Source organism: Hippoglossus hippoglossus, chromosome 19, assembly GCF_009819705.1.
Source record: "Hippoglossus hippoglossus isolate fHipHip1 chromosome 19, fHipHip1.pri, whole genome shotgun sequence".
Taxonomy (NCBI): domain Eukaryota; kingdom Metazoa; phylum Chordata; class Actinopteri; order Pleuronectiformes; family Pleuronectidae; genus Hippoglossus; species Hippoglossus hippoglossus.
In genome coordinates this window covers 19772999-19796998 of record NC_047169.1, presented here as the reverse complement: position 1 = coordinate 19796998, position 24000 = coordinate 19772999, and the positions used below count along the sequence as shown (strand labels likewise).

The window sequence follows — 24000 nt, the reverse complement described above, 5'->3', positions numbered from 1 at the left end:
CTGGCCTCTGTAACACTGTCTCTGTCAGGACTTGGTTTTGTGAAAGCAGCTTGATGAGCACCCACAACTATCTTTATACCAATTATCCTGCAGTTTCGCTGCATGTTACAAGCTGTTATGACGCCCGAGATTGGTCATTGGGACTCACTGGCTTATCTTTATAGTTTGTCCATTTCTCTTTGAAAACACAACAACCGACTTTTCTTTACTCACACCCGCCATGATTCTTCTCGGCACTGACACATAACAGCTACCTGTGAGTTCCATTCATCTTGACCATGACCTGACAGGTATGCAGCCAGAAGGGAGCATCTTGAAGAACATGTTCCATGTTATTTTCTGTGTTTTTTAAAAAATGTATAAAGTGTCTCACGGGCTGGTTAATTTGATCTAGATGAAGGTGTTAAAACATGTTTTAGCCAATGTTATATTTTGTTAAAGTATGCCCTTACATTATGCCTCCAGCGATTTTTAAACCTAAATAAATCTGTATTTTTATTCAAAGTAATTGTCTGTTCTATTTGGTCGCCTGTCAATGCGTCTTATGGTTGTTTGGCAGAAACGGTCAACACTGATTTTTTTTAATCCAATTTTAAGTCACATTTTATGCTACACTTTTTAGATCTTTGTTGTTTCTAACAATCTATTTTAACCCGATCAAGGATTTTGGTTGTTGAATGTATGGATCTTAAGTTATAAGATATAATGCTGGACACATTTTATTATGAAACAGTTCTAATCACTTCCATTTGTTTCGAGACCTCTGGAGAAAATTTGGCTTCTGATAAAAACCTCCTCAATGACGGGAGAAGCTGAGTGCAACGATCATAATGGTGGTGAACTCCAAGGCTAACTTTTGGGGGTTGATATTGACCAGTTCAGAACTGATATAATGGATGCTTTGTTCCAAAAGGTTTTGAATGGTTTAACCAATTAGCAAAAGACATTCATCACTGCCAACCATTTCCTAAAAAGCTAACAGTGGGGTTCTAAGATACAAGGTTTGTCAGAGGTTGGAAGTAAAATTGTATAATCCCCAAAGAATGAATCCTAAAGACCTCAGTGAAAGTCCAAGTCCAAGGTCCACAAAGACCAGTAGTTCAAAAATGTCTTCACCTTTCCTGTAAAATAGCATTTAGCTCAAAGCACCACTGTGCCTAAGCATAGCCTGGTAACAACTGGGTTTTATCCATTCCACTAAATTTGCAATTTCCTGGGTTGAAGCTTAAACTAAAAACTGTCAGTTTATTTTATGATCATGTTGTGTTGCAAACAGGAGCCATCTTTAAATCTCGCATAGCTGTTTCATCTTAAAAGCTTTTCTAAAGACCGGTTATACTGACAAAAGACAGATGACCTGAAACCTGCAGACATGACACACATTTTAAGGTTCCATTGCCTGACCTGAACTGCGGATCATATTGTTCATTACCAAAAAAATGCAGTATTGAACATAAAAATGTAATTGACTTGTAAGGTGAGTATTCTTACAAGTCAAGTACAAGGGAACAAATTCAATGATAAGCCACATTTGATTGCCAGATTGTCACTATTAGAAGGTAAACAATAATATACACATCGAAGTGTGATGGCTTGTTTGGGTTTAAGTTGATGTTGCATTTACGTTTATGTGAGTAAGTTCCCGATTGCTCGGTTCGTAAATATACCAAGTGTTTTCTTTGTAGCCCCTCTATGACCTTACTTCAACATAACTTTGACAAAGGAATAAAGCAGATGAATTCTTCTCCGTGATGGATCACCTATGTTTCCACTCTGTGGAGCCACAGTCTGCTGAAGTGAACACAACGCAGTGGCTGCCTGGAAGGAAGGAAATCAATCTAAACACTTCTGGTACACTTTACTATCCTGCCAACCGTTCTCTAACTGCTAAATCATTCAGCAGAATGGTCCTTTAACCCGGGCATCTTGCATTGCGCACATGGGAGACGTCTGCCTTCAAGGCTTTCTACAGGAAAGCTTTAATGCCAGAAAGCCTTTTTGCCAGACAGCTTGTAGGAAGTCAGGTGAGGTAGTAAAAAGAGGAGTTAAGTCTGCATAAAGAGCATGTTGGGGGGGGGGATGAAGGGGTCAAACACAGGACTTGGAGCCAGGAAACTGGGGTTCCTTTATTTTTTTGATCCATGTAAATTCATTATTTGTTAATTTTCATGTTAAGTTTTCAGTCAGTCTGGATTTCACATGATGCATTATATGTTTTGTGGAATGTTGTCAGATTAAAGCAAATGTGATATTGACATAAACACATTGGTATCAACATTTTCTGTATCAGTGTAAATGAGAATGACTTATAAATGGCATTTCTGATCAAACACTGTTCTCTTTTTTAATCAGAGAATAATGGCATGGTAGAGTGTTCTCTGGGTGTCTAAAAGGCGAGTCAACCTGGTGTTGGAATAATATTTTGAATATTTTAGCACTTATTAAAAGACCAAGGTGTTTCATTTTCAGATTAGACCACACAGCAGCTCCAGGGGAGCAGCGCTGAGCTGGCCACACACACACAGGCTGCATAATTTAACTTTCAAGTACTGGAATGTTTTGTAGAGCAGGAGCCACCCATTGAAAACACAGTACATCAATTTCTATCCCTCACACAGAGACCTGCATACAACAGAGGTTCATTTGTAAACACACGCACACGCACGCACCCTAACCACACAGACACACACAGACACACACACACACACACACACCGAGCATGAGTGACAAGCAAGCAGAGAAAAAGTCTCAATTAGTGGAGATATTAAGTGGTGATTTAAAGACAACAGCTCTGGAGGGTAATGCACCCACACAGACGCACACACACACACACCCACACACACACACAACCCCCCTCCCTGCATCCTCCCACAGGCTGCCATTGCAGAGGGATGCTTTGCTTTAAAAAGTTTGAATATTTCTCTCTTTGTTCACGTTTCAAGGACATGCACAGCCACCACTCATCTGCAGATGGGGGCGAGAGGTAGTCAGAGAGAGGGGGAGAGAGTGAGAGAATTTTCTGCATTTTTGATTATGAAACATCCTATTGGGCCTTGAAGTCACAGCTCTGGCTCGATGAAAGACCGGGGTGAGCTGTCTGGGGAGGTGGCGGAGAATTGAGGAGGATGTTTTCTAGTTGCCATTTCACTTAGAAACAGTTGTTTGAGCAAGGAGAACATGGCAAAGGGGAATGGGATGTTAAAAAACAAAACAAAAACCTGCCCTGGCCTTGTTTTCCCCACAGTTTGGAAGCCCTACCATTGATACAACTATCAGTCTGTTGGAGCAGTGGTGTCAGTTATTCTGCTGAAAAAACAAAACACTCTACTACTCAAACTACTCAAAATCCTCACGTAAAGTCTTGACAACAGTTTGGACCACATGTTGTCAACCAAGTATGTGCCCTAGATTTGGTGCCAGATGTTGGAACTAGAAGTTCCACAACCAACCAACCAACCAACCAACCAACCAACCAACCAACCAGCCAACCAACAAGCCGGCCGACCAACCAACCAACCAACCAGCCAGCCAGCCAGCCAGCAACAACAGTAGGTTATATCTCATCTTGTATAAAGTAACATCACATTGCAAACTGCTGGAAAACCTGCAAAGTTAATCATGACAAATATTGAAACTTGTCATTTTCCCATAAATACGGACAGAATATGGAGTTAAAACTAACCAGTCTGAAGTGAGTGGTATCATTAAAGGGCCCATATTTTACACCTTTCTGGGATTTAATTTGAGGTACTGGTACCCCTAAGATGATACATCAGTGGTTTAAAGTTGAAAAAACTGCTGCAATGTGTATTTCCACGTCCTCTCTTCTGCCTCTCTCTGGAGCTGCAGACAGAACAGGCTGCTTTCGCCTGCCTCTTGAGCCCCTCCTCTGATTGGCTGACTGCACTTTGAGTGACACGCGACCAGGCCTATCACCGGCCTCATTCTGGCGCATTTGACGATCTCTGGCTGTAAACACAGCTGAAAGTCACATTATGTTTGGATACTGTTATAGAAGACCAGCCACATATTTACAGTCGCTTTACAACAGGATGTTTCTGAACAGTAAGTTACACCGTCCTTTAGCAGGACAGTCGGCCAATGTAGGAGTAACGTCCCGAGTTACAGTATGGAGTTTCACAATGGAGTTTCAGTCTCGAGTAACGAGTAACGTCTAGGTTACTCCGTACTGAGCACTGAGCAAAGAAGAAGAAAGAAGAAGAAATGGTCTCGAACAGTAACGTTCTTAGGAGGAATGTGCACGGACACATTCTCTTCCTTGCATCCCTCCACGCTGCAGTGTCTCTTCAGTGTTGTTTGTTGTGGTTAGCCTGTGTTAGCTAACAAGCTACTAGCTTAGCAACAAGTCTGCTTGATGTCGCGTTCGGTGTGGAGGGGTGGTGGGTTCGGAGGCTGGACTGGCACCTGGCTGGGTGGGGCTGAGTGACAAGTGTGATCCCATATGAGTCATACGGGGGAGGAAGTACGAAACGAGACGTTTCAGTAACATATTTCTTAGAATGGACTGAGTGGACCCTCAAAGTTTTCATACTTTGAGGGTCCCTACTGACCCCGTTCAAGTAATTATGGATAGTAAAAGCCCAGAAAATGTATTTTACACAATATGGGCCCTTTAAATAATTTATATACATTTTTGGAATTATTTCATTGCTTCTGTGCATTTTTAAGTAAATATTTAGTTTGTTCTTCCTCCTAAAATCTCCAATGTACCGATAAAATACATTTGTGAAACTTCTGAGACGCATATTCCTAGCACAGAATCTTTTGATTAAAATCTTTTTTTACATTACACATCACAAGGGAAATCTGACATGAAGTGGAAATCCAGTATGAGAAAAAAAGTTAAAAGACTCTGGCTGTTCTCCCCCCAAAAGTCTGGAAAAGTGGAAGGGAGACAGCTTGAGTGTCAGCCCGCTAAATCTCCATTCTTTCCTCCTGCATCCTGCCTGGTCACCTATATCCATATTTTAATGCATGTATTTGTCAAACAGACTGAACAATGAAGAAGTGTTGTGAGCAGCAGTATAAGCTGGTAAATCCCATAACTCTCACTGACACTTAATTCTTCAGGTTTCCCCCTGTTTTTACACCCATATGCACATACACGCAAACACAGTAAGGATAACATAATTCTTTGCATACAACACACTCATAGTTTATTATTTTGTTCGAGTAAGTGAGCTCTATTTGTATTGCACACATTTTGTTTATTTTTCCATATTCAACATTCATTTATCTTACATTTGTTCTAATTCTCTTTTCTGTTTTACTGGACCCGGTGTTTCTTTGCTTCCACTGCCGGGGTTATCTAGCAAAAGGATGGATACAGGAAGTGCCAATAAGGCTGTACAAAGTCCCTGCCACATCAAGAGGGGATTGGGGTTATTTAGTTGATTATCTTGTTAGATGCTTTGTGGTTAACACTGTCGCCTCAAAGCAAGATTCTGGGTTCAAACCCAGGTTGAGGTCTGTGTGGAGTTTGCATGTTCTCCTTGTGTCTGTGGGTTTTCTCCGGGTACTACTACTTCCTTCCACCGTCCGAAGACTTGTAGCTTAATTGATGAATCTAAATGGCCCATAGGTGTAAATGGTGGTTTGTCTCCGAATTGTTGTGCTATAGCTGTCTCAATTCAGCGGCCGCACCCTGCGGAGGACCCAGTCTAAGCGGCCGAACCGAAATGAGACGGTCTAGTCTTCCTATTGCGTCACCAGCTTGTCCTGCCGTTAAAGCCGTCGCCTAGCAACAAAGCTACAGAGGAAAACATTCTTCGCTTGATGAAAAATTTTGAAAATCGGTATACGTGAAATGTTAGCTGTTCGGTTGAGTACTTACACTTAGAAATAAATTCACCTGACGTTTTCCCCTCGCTTTTTGCAGCCATTACCTCTTTGAAAAGCAGTTCGTCACTACGCGCAATGAATCATGGGATATGCTGGGCCGTGAAGGATCCATCTTGTGGAGCCTTTGTTGCTCGGGGGTGTAAGGGACACATTTGTCTGCCGCATTTGGAGGAGCCTTCGAATTGGGACAGTCTAGTCACGCCGCTGTGACGCAATCAGTCTACGAATGTAGCCTATACGAAGAATGCGGCCCCTAAATTGAGAAACAGTTCATATGTCCAGGGTGTGCCCCGCCTTCCACCTGATTGGCTTGGATTGGCTCCATTCAATGGATAAGCAGTATTGATAATGAGTGGATGGATTTTGTGTATTTCATTAAACTTAATTTTGTGTATTTGGATAGATATATTTTTCTTTGATCAATAAAAATGTTACAAGTTATAGACTAACTGTCCAAATATCCTGTTTAGTTGCTTTTGTCAGTTACATTAACATTAATGTGTTTTATGTTATCTTTTTGTGTCGGGCCGATCACTCAGAATCTATGTCCCCATTGTTCTGTGTTACTTGGTTTTGTTAACTTGCTTTTGTTCACTGGCCTGAGTTTAGTTCTGCCCAGAATTTTATTGCTTGTTCATGAATCGATTTTCCACATTTTCTCACTAAATAAAGCTCTTATTTTCAATGTGACTCCTCTGGCCTTTGAGCTCGGATCCTCACAGGTCTCCTGGTGTTTTAACTACAGCTTATCTATCAACATGTCAGTCCGATGCTGCTGCACCACACGGCCGTTAACCTCTGGTCTGTCTCTCTCTGTGAACAGCCGCATTGTGCATAAGTAGCTGCAATGAGAATCTCTAGGTATCTAAAGCAGCAGCTGATGGAAGTGTGAGACCACTTTGTTCCTTGAATTATCATTGACCTCTTTGGAGAACCCTTTTCCACAGGTTTTTGTGGATTGATTTGAATTCATTGCTTTCTGTCCAGATGCAAAGCAATCCACCAATTATGTTAGCATGTGGACAAATCTCAGGGCAAAATAAATTCTACCAAGTGCTTTGTTGCCCACAAGGGTATAGCTGCTACTGAGGACACTGAAGTCCTGTCTTGATTTTTTCCGGGAATTTGGGATTGAAGCAACCTGGGGGGGGAGTTTCAATTCTGCACAAACATACACATGGTCAGTATATTAAAGGCATGTCTATTCCCCCAAAGGAAATGAATTGCTACCAACACATTTCCCCCTCTGTTGCCTGCCTTAGGGAAGCTGAGTGCAATGTTGCAACAATGTGGCATCACATTTCACATATCGGCGGCAAATCTCCTCTGAGTTTCTCCACTTGGCTCTGAACAGCTCCTCCAACACAGTGTTAACCCACAAAGGGCAAATCAGGACCTGACGGCAGGGGTGAAGTAAAGCATGTATCCCCAGTAGGAGCCTTGATATACAGTGATGTGTGTGATTGAGAGTGCGTGTGCGCATATGGGTTTCAACTCTTTCCACCCTGGAGGATGCAGTAAACACTGCTTTTATAATGATTTGAATATCAGCTCTCAGACTCTGAGGGGAGGATAAATGATTGTCATTAATTATAATAAATTTGCTTGTCAAGACTGCAATTATTTTGTTGCCACACAAACTGGTTATTCATAAGACGGCAGCAGTGGAATTCAGTGGCGTGAGTGACTTATGATTTTGTTGAACAGTCAAAGCCAGGGAAGCTAATTGTTTCACTCGTCAAACTATTAAAATAGCACAGCGCAACAGTGTGCGTGTGTGTGTGTGTGTGTGTGTTAATGCGCACAAGATGTGTGCAGGAACAAGAGTTAAATGCTTAACTGCCATCTCAGAGACAACTCGTTGCCGGCTGAAAAGCAAATTGCAAATTGCTGCCATCATGTGGAAACTCATTTGGAGTGTCACAGGATTATTTGCAGACTGGAGCAAATACTGACTCATTTAGATGTGAAGTAGCTTTTCAAAATCAAACGGTACTTGAAATGTAAATTTAAGGTATTCACCCATCAAGGACCAATTGAAGCTATTGCCTTTAAAAAAAAAAACTATTTTATTTTTCAACAAACATTCAAGCATTCAGTTCATTTGACTAAATCTTGCTTGCACATGGACAAAAGCTTCATTCCGACAGGATATATTTCTGTGGGGAGCGATGATTTCAATTAATGATTTCCCTGCCACCCCAGTAATGAGCACACTGATTTATGAATGTATTTATTTGTTGGTGTACCCACTGGTCCTGCTATAATTTAAGTTCACGTCTGGAGAAACAATTTGCATTTTAAAAGTTTATCACTGAGTTTTGTGCAAGGACCTGCAGCTCCCGTTACTGACTTATGTTACTGCAGTGCATTGTTTCAGTTCTCTGTGGTAACTGACAAACCGACACATGAGAACATGATAGTGGAGGATTCTATAAAAACCCTGATGACATTTAATGCTAGCATTTTTCAAATCCTTTCCCTCTATAATTACATGATTACAAAGGCGTCATGCTATTAAATATTTCAAATAGTTATTAGTCACAATCATCCCAGTCTTAAGAAATATATTTTCCCTTGATTCTACTGGCACATGGTAGTAGGTAATGTGTTACTAATATTAGATGCAGAACCCAGTTACTCCCAGGGCTCTTTAAAATGTGTGTGATGATGCTGTGAGATTAGATGCTACTGTGAAAACGACCTTATCAAAAACTACAGCCGACAAAAGGTTCAAGAGGAAAAAAGACCATGAGTTGACGTGTCTCCCCCCCAGCAACCACAGAACTTGAAAAAGCAGATCACTTGGTAAAATCATATAATATTTATCTCTGGAAACCAAAAATACCATATTACCGGATTTATATAGTTCATTAAAAACTTGGAAGGACAGACATGCTTATCTACGGGGGGGATAATAAACGAACTCAAACTCAGCCGGGTAAAGTTAGCATATAATAAGTGTACCACAGTCATGCACAGTCCTTTGAAAGCTTGCTCTGCATGATAGGGGCAGACGTGCTTCACTGGACTACATAAAAGAAACTCCACAGCTAACGTCCATTGCAAACTGTGTCTTAGCAATAGATGTACATTGTGGGGTACAGAGTTGTGAAGGTAACTAGAATATACTAGAAAACCTAATAAATGTCGTCTCTTGAAACTGCACATTCTGTCAACTGGAGAACAATAACAAGAGCAAGAATCCACAATCTCAGCTAATGGGCTGATGCAATGTCAGTTTAGTGTCCAAGCATAATGGCCAGTTAGAAAGAGTCATTGTGTGAATAATTACTGGTTGATACCTTAAAGCTGGATTCATTTTACATGAACAATGGATCAGATGAAATTGTGAAATGTAAAGTTGCTTGTCATGATGAACCTTTGCAGTACAATTTTACTGCACTGGTCCTGTTTCACCACTTTCATCAACCACAGTTGCAGTAAACTAGCATGAGGTATCTCCCTCATTGAACCAAACAACAGAAAGACGGAGTAAGCAACTGGCTACTGGACATCGTGGAGCATTAAGCAGCTAAAGAGCATGACGTTTTTTTTGAAGTGTTGGTGGAGAACAAAACAGAGAACATAAAGGACACAGAATATTATAATGGTGAAGCAAATGAATGCTTATATTATTGCAAAGCATGGAGTAGAAGAACTGAGCTTGCAAATAGTATTTACCACCGGAATTGGGAGTATGCTCAGGAGGGAAACAGGATTGGACAAAAGATTTTAATATGGCCTAGATAACTCTGATTTACACTCCAAGACACACTCGCAACTAGACCGAACGAAGAAGAAGGAGATACTATCAAACATCAAGGGTAATAGGAGATACAGTACCGAATGGGGAAGAAGAAGTAGGATATTCAAACACAATACAATTGGATTGGATTCTGCTGCAACACTGTTTACCCCTGAGACTCCTAAAGGGTTTTGTGGACTCAAACACTTCACCCACCCCTCCACCATCATAGGGGTGAGTAGATAATGAGTAGGATTTTCATTTCTGGGTGAACTATCCCTTTAAAATCGCCTACTTCGGCTCTGGTGCAGCCACATCTCCCTTCATTCACCACCATTTGGTCTCAAGCTATCACCACTGAAGTCTACGGCAAACCATGGGTATTAGCGCTTTCACCTCAACTTAGCACCCCTCCCCTTTAATACATTTTGACAACAAGATTTTCATTTTCACTGCAATTGTATATCATGCCCAACTATTGAGTATTGGTCTCCTTGGCTACCAATAGTTAGTATCAATATTGGCCTTGAAAAAACACATTACTCGACCCCTAATTTATACCATTCAAATGGGGATACCGTTAGTTTTCAATGGTACTCAATATGAATGATACAATTTATATCACTACTATGCTGAAATGCTGTAAATATAAGTACTTTTTTTACTACCCCAGAGTTTATGTCTATAACCATGGAGATGTCCATTTGCATTCAACAACACTATCAAAAGTACTTCCATTTTCACCTTGACATGTTTGAAAAATGTGGTCTGAGAAACTCATTATGGCAAAGCTGCTGCCGTGAAGTAAATAAAGTGAATACCAGCATGTCTGGCCTCTTTACTGACCTGTACGCGCAGGCCTCAACCTTCTGTGTACTGCCGTTATCTCGGCCAGTTGTACTATAATTTCCGTAAAAATTCCATTTCATTTAAGGCCCATACACAGCCAAGCACACAAGCGTACACTCTCACCTCTCCACAGAAGGCTTGTCCATTCAGCAGGTGTTCAGAGCCCTGACCATCCTCGCTGCCAAAGTGTAGCCGGATCTCCTCCAGGCGATGGCTGTACGTCATCGGACCCCCAGAGATGTTGACCAGATGCTCCTTGTCCAGGCGCAGAGAGACATGGCGGCCCGTGTTGTACATCGTCCCTCCCACCTGAGAAAGAACACATGAAGGAGGCTTAACACAGTTGTACTTGTCGTCTCATGAAATCAGAAAACTGTCTCGGTAAAGTATGTTACATGGTAGGATCGGTTTTGCTAACATTAGCCACCAAAGGCCTTACCAGACTCAGTGAGGCTGTAGCAAAGAAACCTGTGGCAGAGTGTGGTGAATTGAGCAACGTTGCATTTTATTAATAATAAGTTCCAATTTTAAACCAAACTAGAATGGCACTCAGTAGAGCACATACCTCCGCTTAGGTCCAACTGTCCCACTCAATTATATCAAGCCACACTAAATTACTTATGGATATCAGTCCACTAAACATGCCGGAAACATCCATATTCCCTAGAAATTGGTGAAAAAAAATCAAAGAATGTCCCGTCTTGAATTGTTAAGGAGAGTGGAAGAAAAATAATTCCATAGTTTTTGAGTAATCTTGCTGACAAACTAAGCAACCAGCCAACCATGATGATTAGGACAGACACTGTCTGCTGAAATTCATTAAATAGTTTGGCCACAAACTCACTTGATGCCCCAGATCGTGCTCAGTGAAAACACTGAACCTTCCAGCACAGGAAGTTTTATTTTCTTGTACCACAGGGGAAGTTCTTGGGGTGTGGCTTGAAGAGGAATACAAGCCATGTGTACATTAACATCTGTATTTCATATTTGAGGAGAGTTTATTTCTGTACAATAATGGAAGTTATAAAACAACTACAATGTTTCTACTATGCTGTGAAGTCTTCTTAGACCTGTAGTTGTGAAACAATCACTACTGAAGGCTGACTTGACAGAGCAGGCAGGCATTTGTTTAGTAAAAGCCTTAAAAAAAGTGAGGAAAATCTGGTTCTCTTGAGGTCTTATTCTGCCTTACAGAAATAAGGAGATGCCGTCGTCCTGCATTTTTGACAGATTAGGAGTTCAAGTTTTTATTGAGGCCTAGATCATCGACAGAGCTTACACCCTAACAGTCCTGAGGGCTTTATTTAATTAGGAAGCGATCCGAGCAGGAGGGAGAGGCAATGTTGTAAAGTGAAACCACATTTCGACGGACAAAAGAAGAGTGCGGAGCCGCAGGTGAAAACAGAGGACAGGGAAAGATGGAAAACAAGAAAGAGCTGTGTTCAAAGGTTGAAATCACCAGAATACGCTCATGATGGGCTGCAAGGTTTTAGGGGTAAACATGGTATTACAATAGCCTTGAATAACGATCTTTATCAGGGCTGTTTATTTATTTATAATCAGGAGTTGTTTCAAAGTGAGCCATTGATATTCAGGCGGCGAGTTATGGTGGACTTCCAACGCTCTTATCGGCCTCTTTCTCTCCTCTCCTCTTTCCGCTCCCCTTGCTTTCCCCTCCTCTCCCGCTCCCTCTCTCTTTTTACCACTCGCTTTCAAAACGATCACGCCCCCTCCTCTAAATTCCCAGAGAAAGAAGTCTGCCCACACATTGTAAATATTTTATAGAAGTTCTGAAAAAAATCAATGATTTGAAAGGAGAAAGAGAGAGAGGAAGGGGAGGCAATGCAAAGAGGAGATAAGAACAGGGAGCGGGAAGAGAGAGGTGTTGTGGAGTCAGTGGATGGAAAGGTAGAGAGGAGCGAGCGATGGGAAGACTTTGTGGTTTTTCTATTTCACATATAGTCAACACTATGTGGATTCCTGAACATTCCAAACCACAGGCATTCAAATACTTTGATATAAACTATGGGACTGTGAGTAATGCTGTCTTTTGTAGTAATAATTACACATATGATTAACTTTTCACTTTCTCTCAGCTTTATGCAGTGTTATAGCCTCTTTTAGCTCATTAGTCTGGTTTTACTTCACAAGTGGTTGAGATTAAAAGGGCGCATGATGGCTAATTTAAGCTCCACTTTAGTTATATGGAAACGGGTGGAGCCTTCTGTTCGTACTCTGCGTTCATTTTATTTGCACGTCTTCTAAAGCTTACGGATAAAGACGAGATGGAGCACTACCACCGGAAATCATTAGGGGCAGTATTGAGACAATCATAGGACACAAGGAAGAAATTTCAACTATGGTGGGTATGAAGGCAGTAACAGTGACATTGTTTGGGATGGACAGATCTCTTTTTGTGCATAAGGGAGCATAAATGAGCCTTGTGGTAACCAGGGTGTTCTGACAGAGTTATTAGGGTGTGTTAAAACTAACTCAACTTCTGTTGGGCTGCAACGTTAAAATACAGGGACACTGTATTCCTACTCTTCATTTCATATTAGGACCCGTTGTGTTGTTTGTTGTTGTCTGATAAGCCTTCATTTTGATGAATTAATTCCAGTGAATGTCCTGAGGCCCCAGATACACACCAATCAGCCACAACATTGACGCCTGTTTTAATGTTGTAGCTGATTGATGTATTCCCCCTTTGAGAGCGTGTGTGTGTGTGTGTCTGTTTGTGGTCCAGGTATTACTCATGTTGTGGGTACTTAAATCTGTTTAGGCAGTCACATTATGGGGATTGTTTTTCCTCATGGGGACAAAAAGCCTGTCTCCATAACATAAATCATTACATTTATAGGTGAAGACATGTTTTAAGGTTAGATTTAGCTTAGGGTTAGGGTTACGCAAGTAGTAACTGTGGTTAAGGTATGTCAAGGAAATGAATGTAAGTCGAGACATGACTGTGTGTGTGTGTGTGTGTTTGTGAACGAAAAATAAATATAAGGAACATTGTCATCATAATGTCCCTATTAGGTCAGAAAATGACATGATACGGTAATGGTCTCAACCAACAACATTCGAGACATGATCTGTGGATTATTTAGATTAACCATCATTTGTCATCATATTTGTCACTTTTAAATAACTGTTATATGAAAAATATAAAATCAAAATTTGCTGTATTTATATATAATCGTATATCTTATATATAAGAGACTTAGAAGCTAAACATCTAAGAAAGGCCTTAAAAAAGTAGACAAAAGTGAGTTGGCATGAGTGTGGCACAGCAAAAGAGAAAAGGCTGGAATATGATCCTCTCCAGCTTCATATCTTCACCTTATTGTTTCATGTGACTGTTTCATAGCAAACAGTGCACACTCTGTGCACAGGATGACAGCTTTTTTTCTCAGACAATATCTGTTGTTCAGGCTGATTGCTCATGTCAGGGTAAATGGCTAGAGGCTGGCTGGGTGGCGCGGGTAGTGAAGTGTGGTTGGAATGACAGAACAGAAGAGTGTAATCGTGTTTGTCCAACGGTGAAACCGAGACACGGCCTCGAAGACAGCATGTACAGTAAAAAGCAGCTCATGTTCTAATTGGTAATTCTTTCATCTCGTGGGATCGATAATCCCTGGCCGGCGAAGTGAAGTACTCACAACAGCAAAATAGAGCAGAACATCACGGTGCAGCTCGTGGGGAGAAAAAAAAGAGACCAAGAAGCTCTACATGATGAAATCTTAGATATGCAAATGATAAACTTGAAAAAGTTGTGATTTTGGGAAGAAAAACACAAAGTGGAGCAGGGAAAACTTCAAAAGTTTCCGAGAAGAGAATGAAAGCATGTAATCACTCACATTCTAAGTGGAAATCTAATGAGAAGGGGGTTGGAAGAGATCACATTTAGCCTCATTTAGCCAGCTGGTGGGAGGTACAGTTGAATAAAACTTGCTTACTTCATTTGTCATGTTTCTGCCGCAACAATTACCAGACAAAGTCAATGCAGTGGAAAGGTTGCAAACAAAGCAAAGGCACTAGATTCCAATCTGCTTTCTCATTATTCTTTTGGAGTCTCGACACTTGGGCGAGCGGTGAAGTAATTATTACGAGCGGGATGTGGGGGTTCATACTTTCACTCTGCGCGGAATTTATTTCAGAAAATCACTGGCTTTTGTGCTGTATTCATAAACATAAACCCAGCCTGTCAGATAAGCACACAGGGCTATGAGCTGCTTGTATATTGGGCTGTGAGATAATCAACACTTTTAGCTGTGCTCATCTCATGTCTCAACATTATAACATCACACTGATTATACTGTCTCAGCTTTTAGAACAAATTGCCTCTAAATTACACCAGGAAACACTTTGCTGCACTTTTTCAGGCGGCGTTGCAGTAAAACAGTACATGAATTCTGGAATCATAATACTAGACTGCACATAAATGTTCACATGGCCCTGAATGCAAGCTGGCTTTGGGTCCTTCTAGCTATTCAACAGAGCCGCATTGGCGTCCAAAAACTAATACAAATATATCAGTGGGCCACACCAGGCGACATGTTCCCTCATCAGAAAGAACACACACATTGGAGTTAATTTAGACTCAGTCCCACATACATGTCCTGTTGCCAGAAACACTCACCACAGCAACAAATGTGGATTAATCTGCTGCTGAAAATAGTCCCCAACAAATGCACTACTTCCTCCCATTTGAGTCATGTTGGCTAAAAAGTGTAGTGTTCAGGAAATTACTGAGCCTCTATATATCAGTGACCTTTCTTCTTCTTCTTCTTGCTATCTTTTTTTTTAATCTCCTCAATATCTTTACTTCTTCTTCTTCTTCTTCTTCTTCTATGTTTGGTTTATTTGCGGGTGGCAACCAACATCAAGGTAATGAATGTACTTCAATACAGTGATGTACAAAACTTACAGGTATTATGGAACAATTCTTTGACTACATATATATTGTCTTAAAATGCCCAGACCTACATTACATATTATGTTGACTTGTGCACTTACACTATCCAAATGTTCAAACCAAGAGAAATTCCCAATTTTAATCAACGTGATGGGACCTTTAATTTTGGTTGCCTTTTAATTGCGTCATATGTGCTTTACTGCAATAACTTCCAGGACAAACATCGTATCAGAAAGATAAAACACTGGTTAGCCAGTTGGCTGTTTCATCCCCTCACTGTTTGTATTGGTCACTTGTAATGGATCATGCCAATTTATTCCCGTTTGCTGCGTGAGATGAGCCAATCTTTAGCATTTTCCCTCATCTGTGAACATGATTTGTGCCCGAGTTACATCAGGCACATTTACATTGGCAATGGTGGTGAAGACAACAACTCCCATGATCCCCCGATGCTTTAGGAAATAATTAAACGGAGACCTTAGCGAAGTTCTGTGTTTATGCTAACATTGTACTCCCAGTTTATATCCCTGATTGTCTGTTTCGACTGAGGATCGGGGTCTACAGTTCGAGACCTGGTACACACTGTCAAGCTTTTGCACATGTACTGACAGCTACTTCAACCCATCACACTGAGTGTATCAAAAACACACCAACACAACAGAGGGAGCTGGCAACACCGCTTGCTTTAGATAGCTGATCAAGCAAACAACATCGGCGCTGAGCCTGACAGCTGACACGTTTACACACACACACACAAACACACACCGTTCTAATAAATAGATGCACAGTGGTGAGAAGAGATCACAGCCGTCAGCAATATAAAGAAACACAATGCTAGCCTGGGCGTGCGGTATAATGTGCGTTGAGGCTTCCTTTGTTTATTAGCGTAAATGACACCCACCCTAAGTTGCACCCTTTGTCACAGTCCCTCATGTCATATGTCACCGCTTTACATCTCCTATAGCCCCTCTAATACACCCCATTTTGTTCGAGCAGCTTGAATGTGCTTTTAATTTGTTCCGAGAAGCTTCCAGGAGTGATGGGGCTGAAAAGGACAATTGCACTGCATACTGGTCCTCCCCTAACGGATAGTGATGATCTCAATGCACTACCACATTAGAGGTAATAGCCTGGCGAACGTAAACAAGTCATAAAGGAGATTGTCGACTGTCTGGGGCAAACTTGGTGGTAGTGGGCAGGTGCGGTAATAGAGAGCATCAGTAGCATGCTTGTAATGAGAAAACACGAGGAACATCATCATTATCTGAGCACACAGATCAATAGAGTAATTTACCCCTTGTTACAAGGAGTCTCCACTAACTACTGTGTGTGCTCAGCTATTAGCCTTCGGTGCTCTATTTACATTGGACAACTATAAAAGCCTACATTAACTAATGAATAGAGGTTTTAGCTCTTACAATCTTACACCTGAACAAAAAAAAAAGTAATAACGTTTAAAATGAGTATTGTACTTGCCACCGCACAGGCATAAATAGGCAGTGGAAACAGTTATATAGTAGATGAATGCACTAAATAAGACAGCAACTGTGAATAGCACACATGCTTTAGCAGCCATCGGATGGGTTTTAATATCTTCTCTTAAGGCCTGCAGCTGTAAGCAATGAATCATGGAAAAAGCATCATGTATTTGATTAAAATACAAGATTACTGGTGCTCTTTCAGTCAGGATATGGAGAGTAAACGGGATGGACAGAGGTGGAGGGGATGTAGGTAGAGAACATGGGAAGGCAGGAGGAAAATAAATAATAAATAAATACGAGCAGGGCTGCGTGGGCTGTGGCACGGTGAAGTTATAGACAGACATACAGTTATCCCTAGGGTTGTTGCATTACTGCTACATGAGAGTCAACACAGATCCGAGGCATGAGGAAATAGATTTAAAGATGCCTTTCTCTCCATATAAAACAACATAATTTGCAATTCTAAAAAACCTGGATTATGTTTTTTGCCAAAGACATCTGTGCATTTCAAATATGTGTGGTTAAAGCAGGAATAGTCTCATCACTCCATGTCTAAAGGTAGAAGTACTTCAAGCTGTCCCCTAGTGGTTCAGTTAAGGCATAAGAAACTGATGTGATTAAAGTGGGGCAAGATTCCATTAAATGTACAAAAAGACACACCAGTGAATTCTTTCTGTCTTCTCTCAAAGCATTAAGGGTGTTTCATACATAAAAAATGACAGATATATAGTTTAAGTGTAAAAAGTAAAATAGAGAGTTGGAAAGAGTAGTTTGCATTCACCACACATCTGGCCCCTTGTTGCATGAAGTGGGCACAATTGTCAATTTCTGGAAAACATAAACGTTTTTCATGGCAAACGTTTACATTTTTCACAACTTTCACTTAAGCCGGCTTAGTTACATCAATCAAAGCTGGAACCTGTTACTAGCCCCAACGAAATGGAACCCGGTCATTTTAATGTTATGAGTTTTCCTATGACAAGGCAAAATGTATGCTACAATAAAGGTCTTCTGTTGAACACAGCCCCTCCAATATTAATGTTGGGAATGAGGAAGAGGGGTTTAGCTGCTTTGCTACTGCTTGTACTGTTCTACTGGGGCTGTGCCTGTTCTAAACATGCCTGTTTAGAATGGGCTGTTTACTCGGCCTGAGGTAATGCTGGTTGCAGCTTTCTGTCTGAAACTGCAGAAGTGACCTGTAGTAATTGAATCTCAGCAACTAAAGGCCAGCTGCGGGACTCAGTCCACAGAGCCCTGAAGCTGCAACACCACTGCTGCACAACGAGCTGTTCACCTGTTTGTTCAAAGTTCGGAGAAGCACGACTCAGGATGCAGAAAAACAAACTAGAGAATCATTTGTCATTGCCATTGTCACTGTGTACTCACTGTGATTGACAAAGAGTAGGAAAGTAGGAAAAGAGATACTGTCGAGTAAGACATTTGGACAAGTCCCTGAAGGGTTCGGTGGCTCAATAAATTCAACAAAAAAGTAAGACATTTAAAACTATCCCTTGGAATTATATTCATGTTATTATATTCATATCACTACGGAGGCCGCCATGGTTTTTACAGTAGCCCAAACTGGACAAACTAAAACCCTTGCCTAACCCTAACCCAACTGAAGTCTACCACAGGTTCTCTTTCATGTTTGGAAGGGGAGGGTGATGTGAGGGACCTCAGCTGCAACATGCAACACCGCCACTAGATGTCCCTAAATTCTACACACTGAACCTTTAATGTGCTTTTAGGCTGTTGTGCTAGAAAATACTATGACAGCAGTGGGAAATGCGACAAGTTAATTGACATGACAACAATCAAATACGAGAGTATAATCCCCGAATTGCCCCTCACAGAAAAACTGCTGCCCATAGATGCACTGTATGAATGGCTGGATGGCTGTAAACTGTACTGTAAAAGTGCTTTTAGTTGTCCTCGAGACCAGAAAAGCGCTTCATAAGAAGAGAAAGAGAAAAACCAGACAAGTCTAGTCTATGATCAGTCCAGCCTGTTAAACTTTATCTCGGTGATGTAAGCAACAATCCGATAGACCCGTGTAAAACATTGGGAATCCAATCAGGCTCCACTTCCTCGGGGACTAACTTAGAAGAATGCACTTTCATTTTTAACTTGATGGAAAGATCAAATGCATGGTGACGCACATTGTTTTCAAAAGCAGCTGTGTTCTTTTTCACACTTCACACTTGCAGTATTCAAGGTATAAATTACAAAAGTTCTGCATTGCATGAGCATGCTCAATTATTAATGCTACACAGTCACACCATCACCACATAGCGTGTATAGAATCTAAGATCAAACAACATAAAATATATTTGGAGATCATAGCTCCCGTAAGCCAGAAAACTCTCAGTTCCGTGGGTTTGTATATCAACCCTGCGTAGACAAGGTGAGGATTATTTTTTTCTGACAGTAACGGTGTATTCACATTGGTATAATCACATCTGATTGTCGGCTTCCCCCAGAGAGTGATGGACAGTAATAAAACTAAACCCACAAACACTTTGAATCCGACTGCTGCAGAAAGCACGAGGATGCACGCAATCCATTTAACACATTTCTCCTTTCAGTAATTCTCTTAATAGTTGGCTGTTGAGAAACGGATGCCTGTGAATACTGCTGCTGAGGCTTTGGGCTCCTTTAATGTGACAGTCTAACAGCCTCCTTGAAAACAGTGGACCATCTTCCCCTCTTTAATCACATTAGAAGAAAGGGATCAGGGGAACATGTGTGGTTTAAAAAGTGCTAATATTACATTTTTAATTCTGAGCACCGCTCTGTGCTCACAAACAGATTCTCTTTTATTCTGTGAACACTTTTCTTTGTGTCCGTGACTATCCAGAGATGTCTGTTGTGCTAGAAAAGGGAATTTCAAAAGAGCCTCTGAAGCATCTCCCAGATCTGGCCTTCAGGATGATGGCATTTTAGGATAATTTCTCTTGTCAACCAAAACAAGTGGAATAAAATGTACTGGGACTGGAGTTAAAGGAGGCAGTTTATTCAGCATGCCAGTTTAAGTACCTGCCTGAAACACTCTGTCTTAACCACGGTCAAGGGAGTATCATTTAAAGTCCCTTCTTTGAGACTGAGACTCAGCTGTATAGTATGTCTTTGTCTTTGCAGCTCTTTTCTTTCCTCTCCGTCTTTAATTTGGTCCGAGCATGTTTCAATTGTTCCTCAGTTCTACAACTCGGATTTTTTAGGGCAGTTATTTTGAGCCCTGGGGCGGTTTCTCCCTTTGTTGGGTTTGCTTGGACTCATGAGAACATAGCAATCGCAGTCGGGTGCAGACCAAATCAACTGGATCGAGCACTTGTTTGGTCGAGGAGGTTTCTTGGTACATTTCCAAATCTTGCTGGGAGCTTCGTTTTGCATCGACAATTTGATTGAAATGTGTTACCCGGATTCTTGATCCGACACAATTTTGTGGAAGTTTGTATGATGTCTTAAAACACAAATGATGTGCTCCGTGTAAAAAAAATGTGCGAAACCCTCATCCTCGCGTAGAAGACACAAGTAAAACTGGCAGTGGGCCTGAGGCTGTGAAGATCAAGGGCTGGATGAGTTTGCATGCTTTCTTTCAACTCTGGTAGCTCAGGTTCACTTCCTAATTGATACCAAGAAGTTTTCATGTGTGAAGCTTTCATTTGCACCAAATGTTATTTATCAACCATGGCCAGACGTACTGAGCCTTCAGACAGTATTCCTCTGCTGGTAAAAGTCAACAATGATATTGAAGTAATAGTTGGATATGTTTAGAAATATGCTTATTTGCTTTCATTTTTAAAGTAACATAGTAGTAGATAGTATGAAGACGTTATGCCTGTGAAAATTGTCAATTATGAGTAATAGGAGCAGTGTCTCTTGTGTATTACTCATAAATTGATTGTGATTTTCAATGCAGAAAATTGTATTGGTGTGAAAGCAGAAAATAAAATGTGTGTTCCCACATGTTATTTGGGGATAAAGAAAGGCTTGCTTAAATTTTAAGCCAGTAGTTTGGCTCCAGGAATGACAATGTCAGTCACTTGTACCATTACTTCTTTCCAGACTGAAATAGAATATCTGCTTGAGAGCTCTTGACTTTTCCACTTTAAAGTTGATATTCTGGGTGTTTGACATGAATTATCTCTACAACTATCACATTGATCACCATTTAAAAAAACGTTACATCTACAATTCATGACCCATTTAGTTCTGGGATTCAGTGTTGCCACCAGCAGTATCATCAGCAGTTTCGAGTTAAATGTCTAAATAATCATATACTTTGGTACAAATATTTATTTTCAATACAAGCCAAGTCATTGTCCACTTTGTTTTATGACATTTCCAAAAATGTCTTGAAAAAGTAATTTCCAGGAGCAACAGCTACACATTATTCAGTGCTGTTTAACATATGTTAGCATGCCAAGATTCAAACATTATAATGTTACTTAGTAAACATTGGTATGTTAATATTGTCATCCTGCACATGATAGCGTACTGACATTACCTTTCTCTTATCTAAATACAGCCTCACAAATCCATTAACATGGCTGAAGACACATCTTTTTTGCCTATGAGCACCAAAGTCAATACAGCTATTTGATTTGATCCAAAATAATACTTTCCTCCTACTTTATATATTAATTGAGCGCTCTTTCATCCCAGTTAGAACTGCCTCCTCTTGGCTGAATTCCTCTTTAGACCTCCTATCTTCTTCCCTGACTTAATTGCTTATGATGAGCGGCCACTGATTCTACCTTCTGTCCAGCAACCCCTGAGCTTGCTCCCAGCTCTCCTCCCGAGCACATCGCTCTTTTTTTGTCATTCCTGACACAGTGCCAGCTTTCAGAACAGAGCCAGTCGGCAAGATTAGCTGTCTGTTACCACCGCTGGAAATCAAATAAAAACTGATAAGGTAGAAAAGGGGGAACACGTAAAAAGGCATGGCATAATGTCATAGCTTTTCTCCCTGAGCAGATGATTGCAATCAAAATAGTGGACAAGGGCTCTGTTTTGGAATTCAGCAAGGGTGCAAGAGAGTTCATCTTGTTCCCGAATTTAAAAGTTCTCTCAGCTCTGCCAAAGTCATAAAGTGTACAAGTATCGAGAGGGTGAATAAAAATAATAGACTTTCTCTTCACTCCCACTTTTCTGACATTGTAGTGCTTACCTCAGGGCAAAGACAGGCAAAGGCAGCCGGCTTGATGGAACCGGCTTTGATGGAAGACAGGTACGACGATAAATATTTGATACTATTGACGGGCTGTTGTGCTCGGGAATGAGAGGTATGGAACTAGTACATCCCAACATGATAAAAGGTAGTCTCTTGCCAGCAAACTGACTCTGCATCTGTGTATACAGTAATCAATGGAAAAAAAAGGGATTCTCGGTCTAAAAGCTAATATTGATTCAATATTTGAATCTGGACATATTGGAAACCTGATGAGCTGGCTAATAAACGGAACCTTTTAAAGGCAATCAGCTCCAAACATCCGAGAAAGAATTTTAAAAGATGCTATGGAGACGTTTCGAGATTGAAACTTCAGTATGGTTTAGGACGTGAGCTGGGAATTTATGGTTTTAAAGAAGAATATAATTGTGATTGAGGTTGAATCTGCTCATATGTGTGGTTCCCTGATGGTGGAACGAGCTACAGAATGCTGTCAAAGCTGTGATGTCCCTCTCTATCGTCAAAAACCTCTTGAAAACTACTTTCTTCTGAGAGCTCCTCCTCTCCTCACACCTCTAACAGCCTAACATGACTAACTAGCACTTACTTTGCACTTAACCTAATCTGCTACACTTTAATCTAATTGATAAGATTTAGCACTCACTACTCAGTTTGAGGTCTCCTATTGTACCAAAGCTTTAGCGTTGTCCTTAATGCGTAAGTCACTTTGCATAAAAGCATCTGCCAAATGAGTAAATGTACGACTCATATTCAGATTCTATTTAGATTTAATTTAAATCTGACTGCATTTACTACTCGTATTAATATCTCCAGTGTCTCCATTGAGATCTGATTGCTCTTTCCATCTCACATAACATCCTTCTCTCATTTGCACTGGTCCAACAAACAACAAAAAAGATATAAAAGAAAAATAATAGAAACTGTTGAGCTTTGGTATTGGGTGTGTGAAGAGGACTGCTTCATGGTAAAATGGGCTGTGTTTATTTCCAATTTTCTGTCTTGATGATCACTTAACTGTACAGTTTTGTCATTCACACACACATTTACACAGTGCATCTATTTCCAGCACTTTCTCCATCACACATCAATAGCAGCACAGCCTTAAGCGGAAATTTGCGGTTTCAGTATCTTGCCCAAGGACACTTCGGCAAGGACGGGGACACGAAATGTGGGAAACTGGCATCTGACAACTGACCTTCTATTAGTGGTGGACCTGATCTACCTCCTGAACCATAGCTGCTTCCAGTGTTTACTGGCTAATGCCTGGTATAGCTGCTGCTACCTTGCAAGTTTGGAACAGTCATGCACCCAAATTACTGTTGTAAATAGACCTCTGTCTGTGTTTTGGCCGATTGGATCCATCTTCCAAAGCGTTTTGGGTGAATTTACTACAGCTCTAAATATGTGGTCAAGCTCTAATTCTCAGAATCTTGCTGAGAAAAAAGACACATTGAAATAGAGAGGAGGAAGATGAGGTTTCTCTAGCCTTCTATTCCTAGCATCAGCTTCATCAGTGCCTTCTGAGTGACAGCGTGCAGGTGTAAAGTGGCATCCGTCGAGGCCCTGCTAGTGAGATGATGGCCTGGTAGGAAGCGATGCTCTGGAACCTTTCCCACAATGCCATCTGTTTTCTCATGAGCCACGTCTTTGAGGGTAGACGGAGGGAGAGTGGCAACACGGCTCATACGTGTGATGAGGACAGAAGCACAAAGATGCTTATATGCATACAAAATAACAGAAATGCAGAATAACCCTGGGGTTCTTATATGAACTTATATATGAGATACTTATATGATCATGATGTAAAATTCCCTCAACTCTCTACAGTTAAAGTCACAGATGGAACGTGACTATTGCCAAACTTAACACAGTAGCAGTAACAATTGGATATTGTTCATGGATCAAATGATCATGTGTAATTCAGGACCTCTAGTGGTCATGTTATATTGTGGAC

At 40.9% G+C, this 24000-nt stretch overlaps 1 protein-coding gene across 1 annotated transcript in view; it reads right to left on the bottom strand.

Annotated features, from left to right (window-relative positions):
• The window catches only part of ca10a (carbonic anhydrase Xa), a 240247-nt gene that overhangs the window by 25554 nt on the left and 190693 nt on the right, over positions 1-24000 (bottom strand). Inside the window, exon 4 of the mRNA XM_034569647.1 lies at positions 10583-10768. Within this exon, the coding sequence (XP_034425538.1) occupies positions 10583-10768 (186 nt within the window). The remainder of the gene's footprint in view (positions 1-10582; positions 10769-24000) is intronic.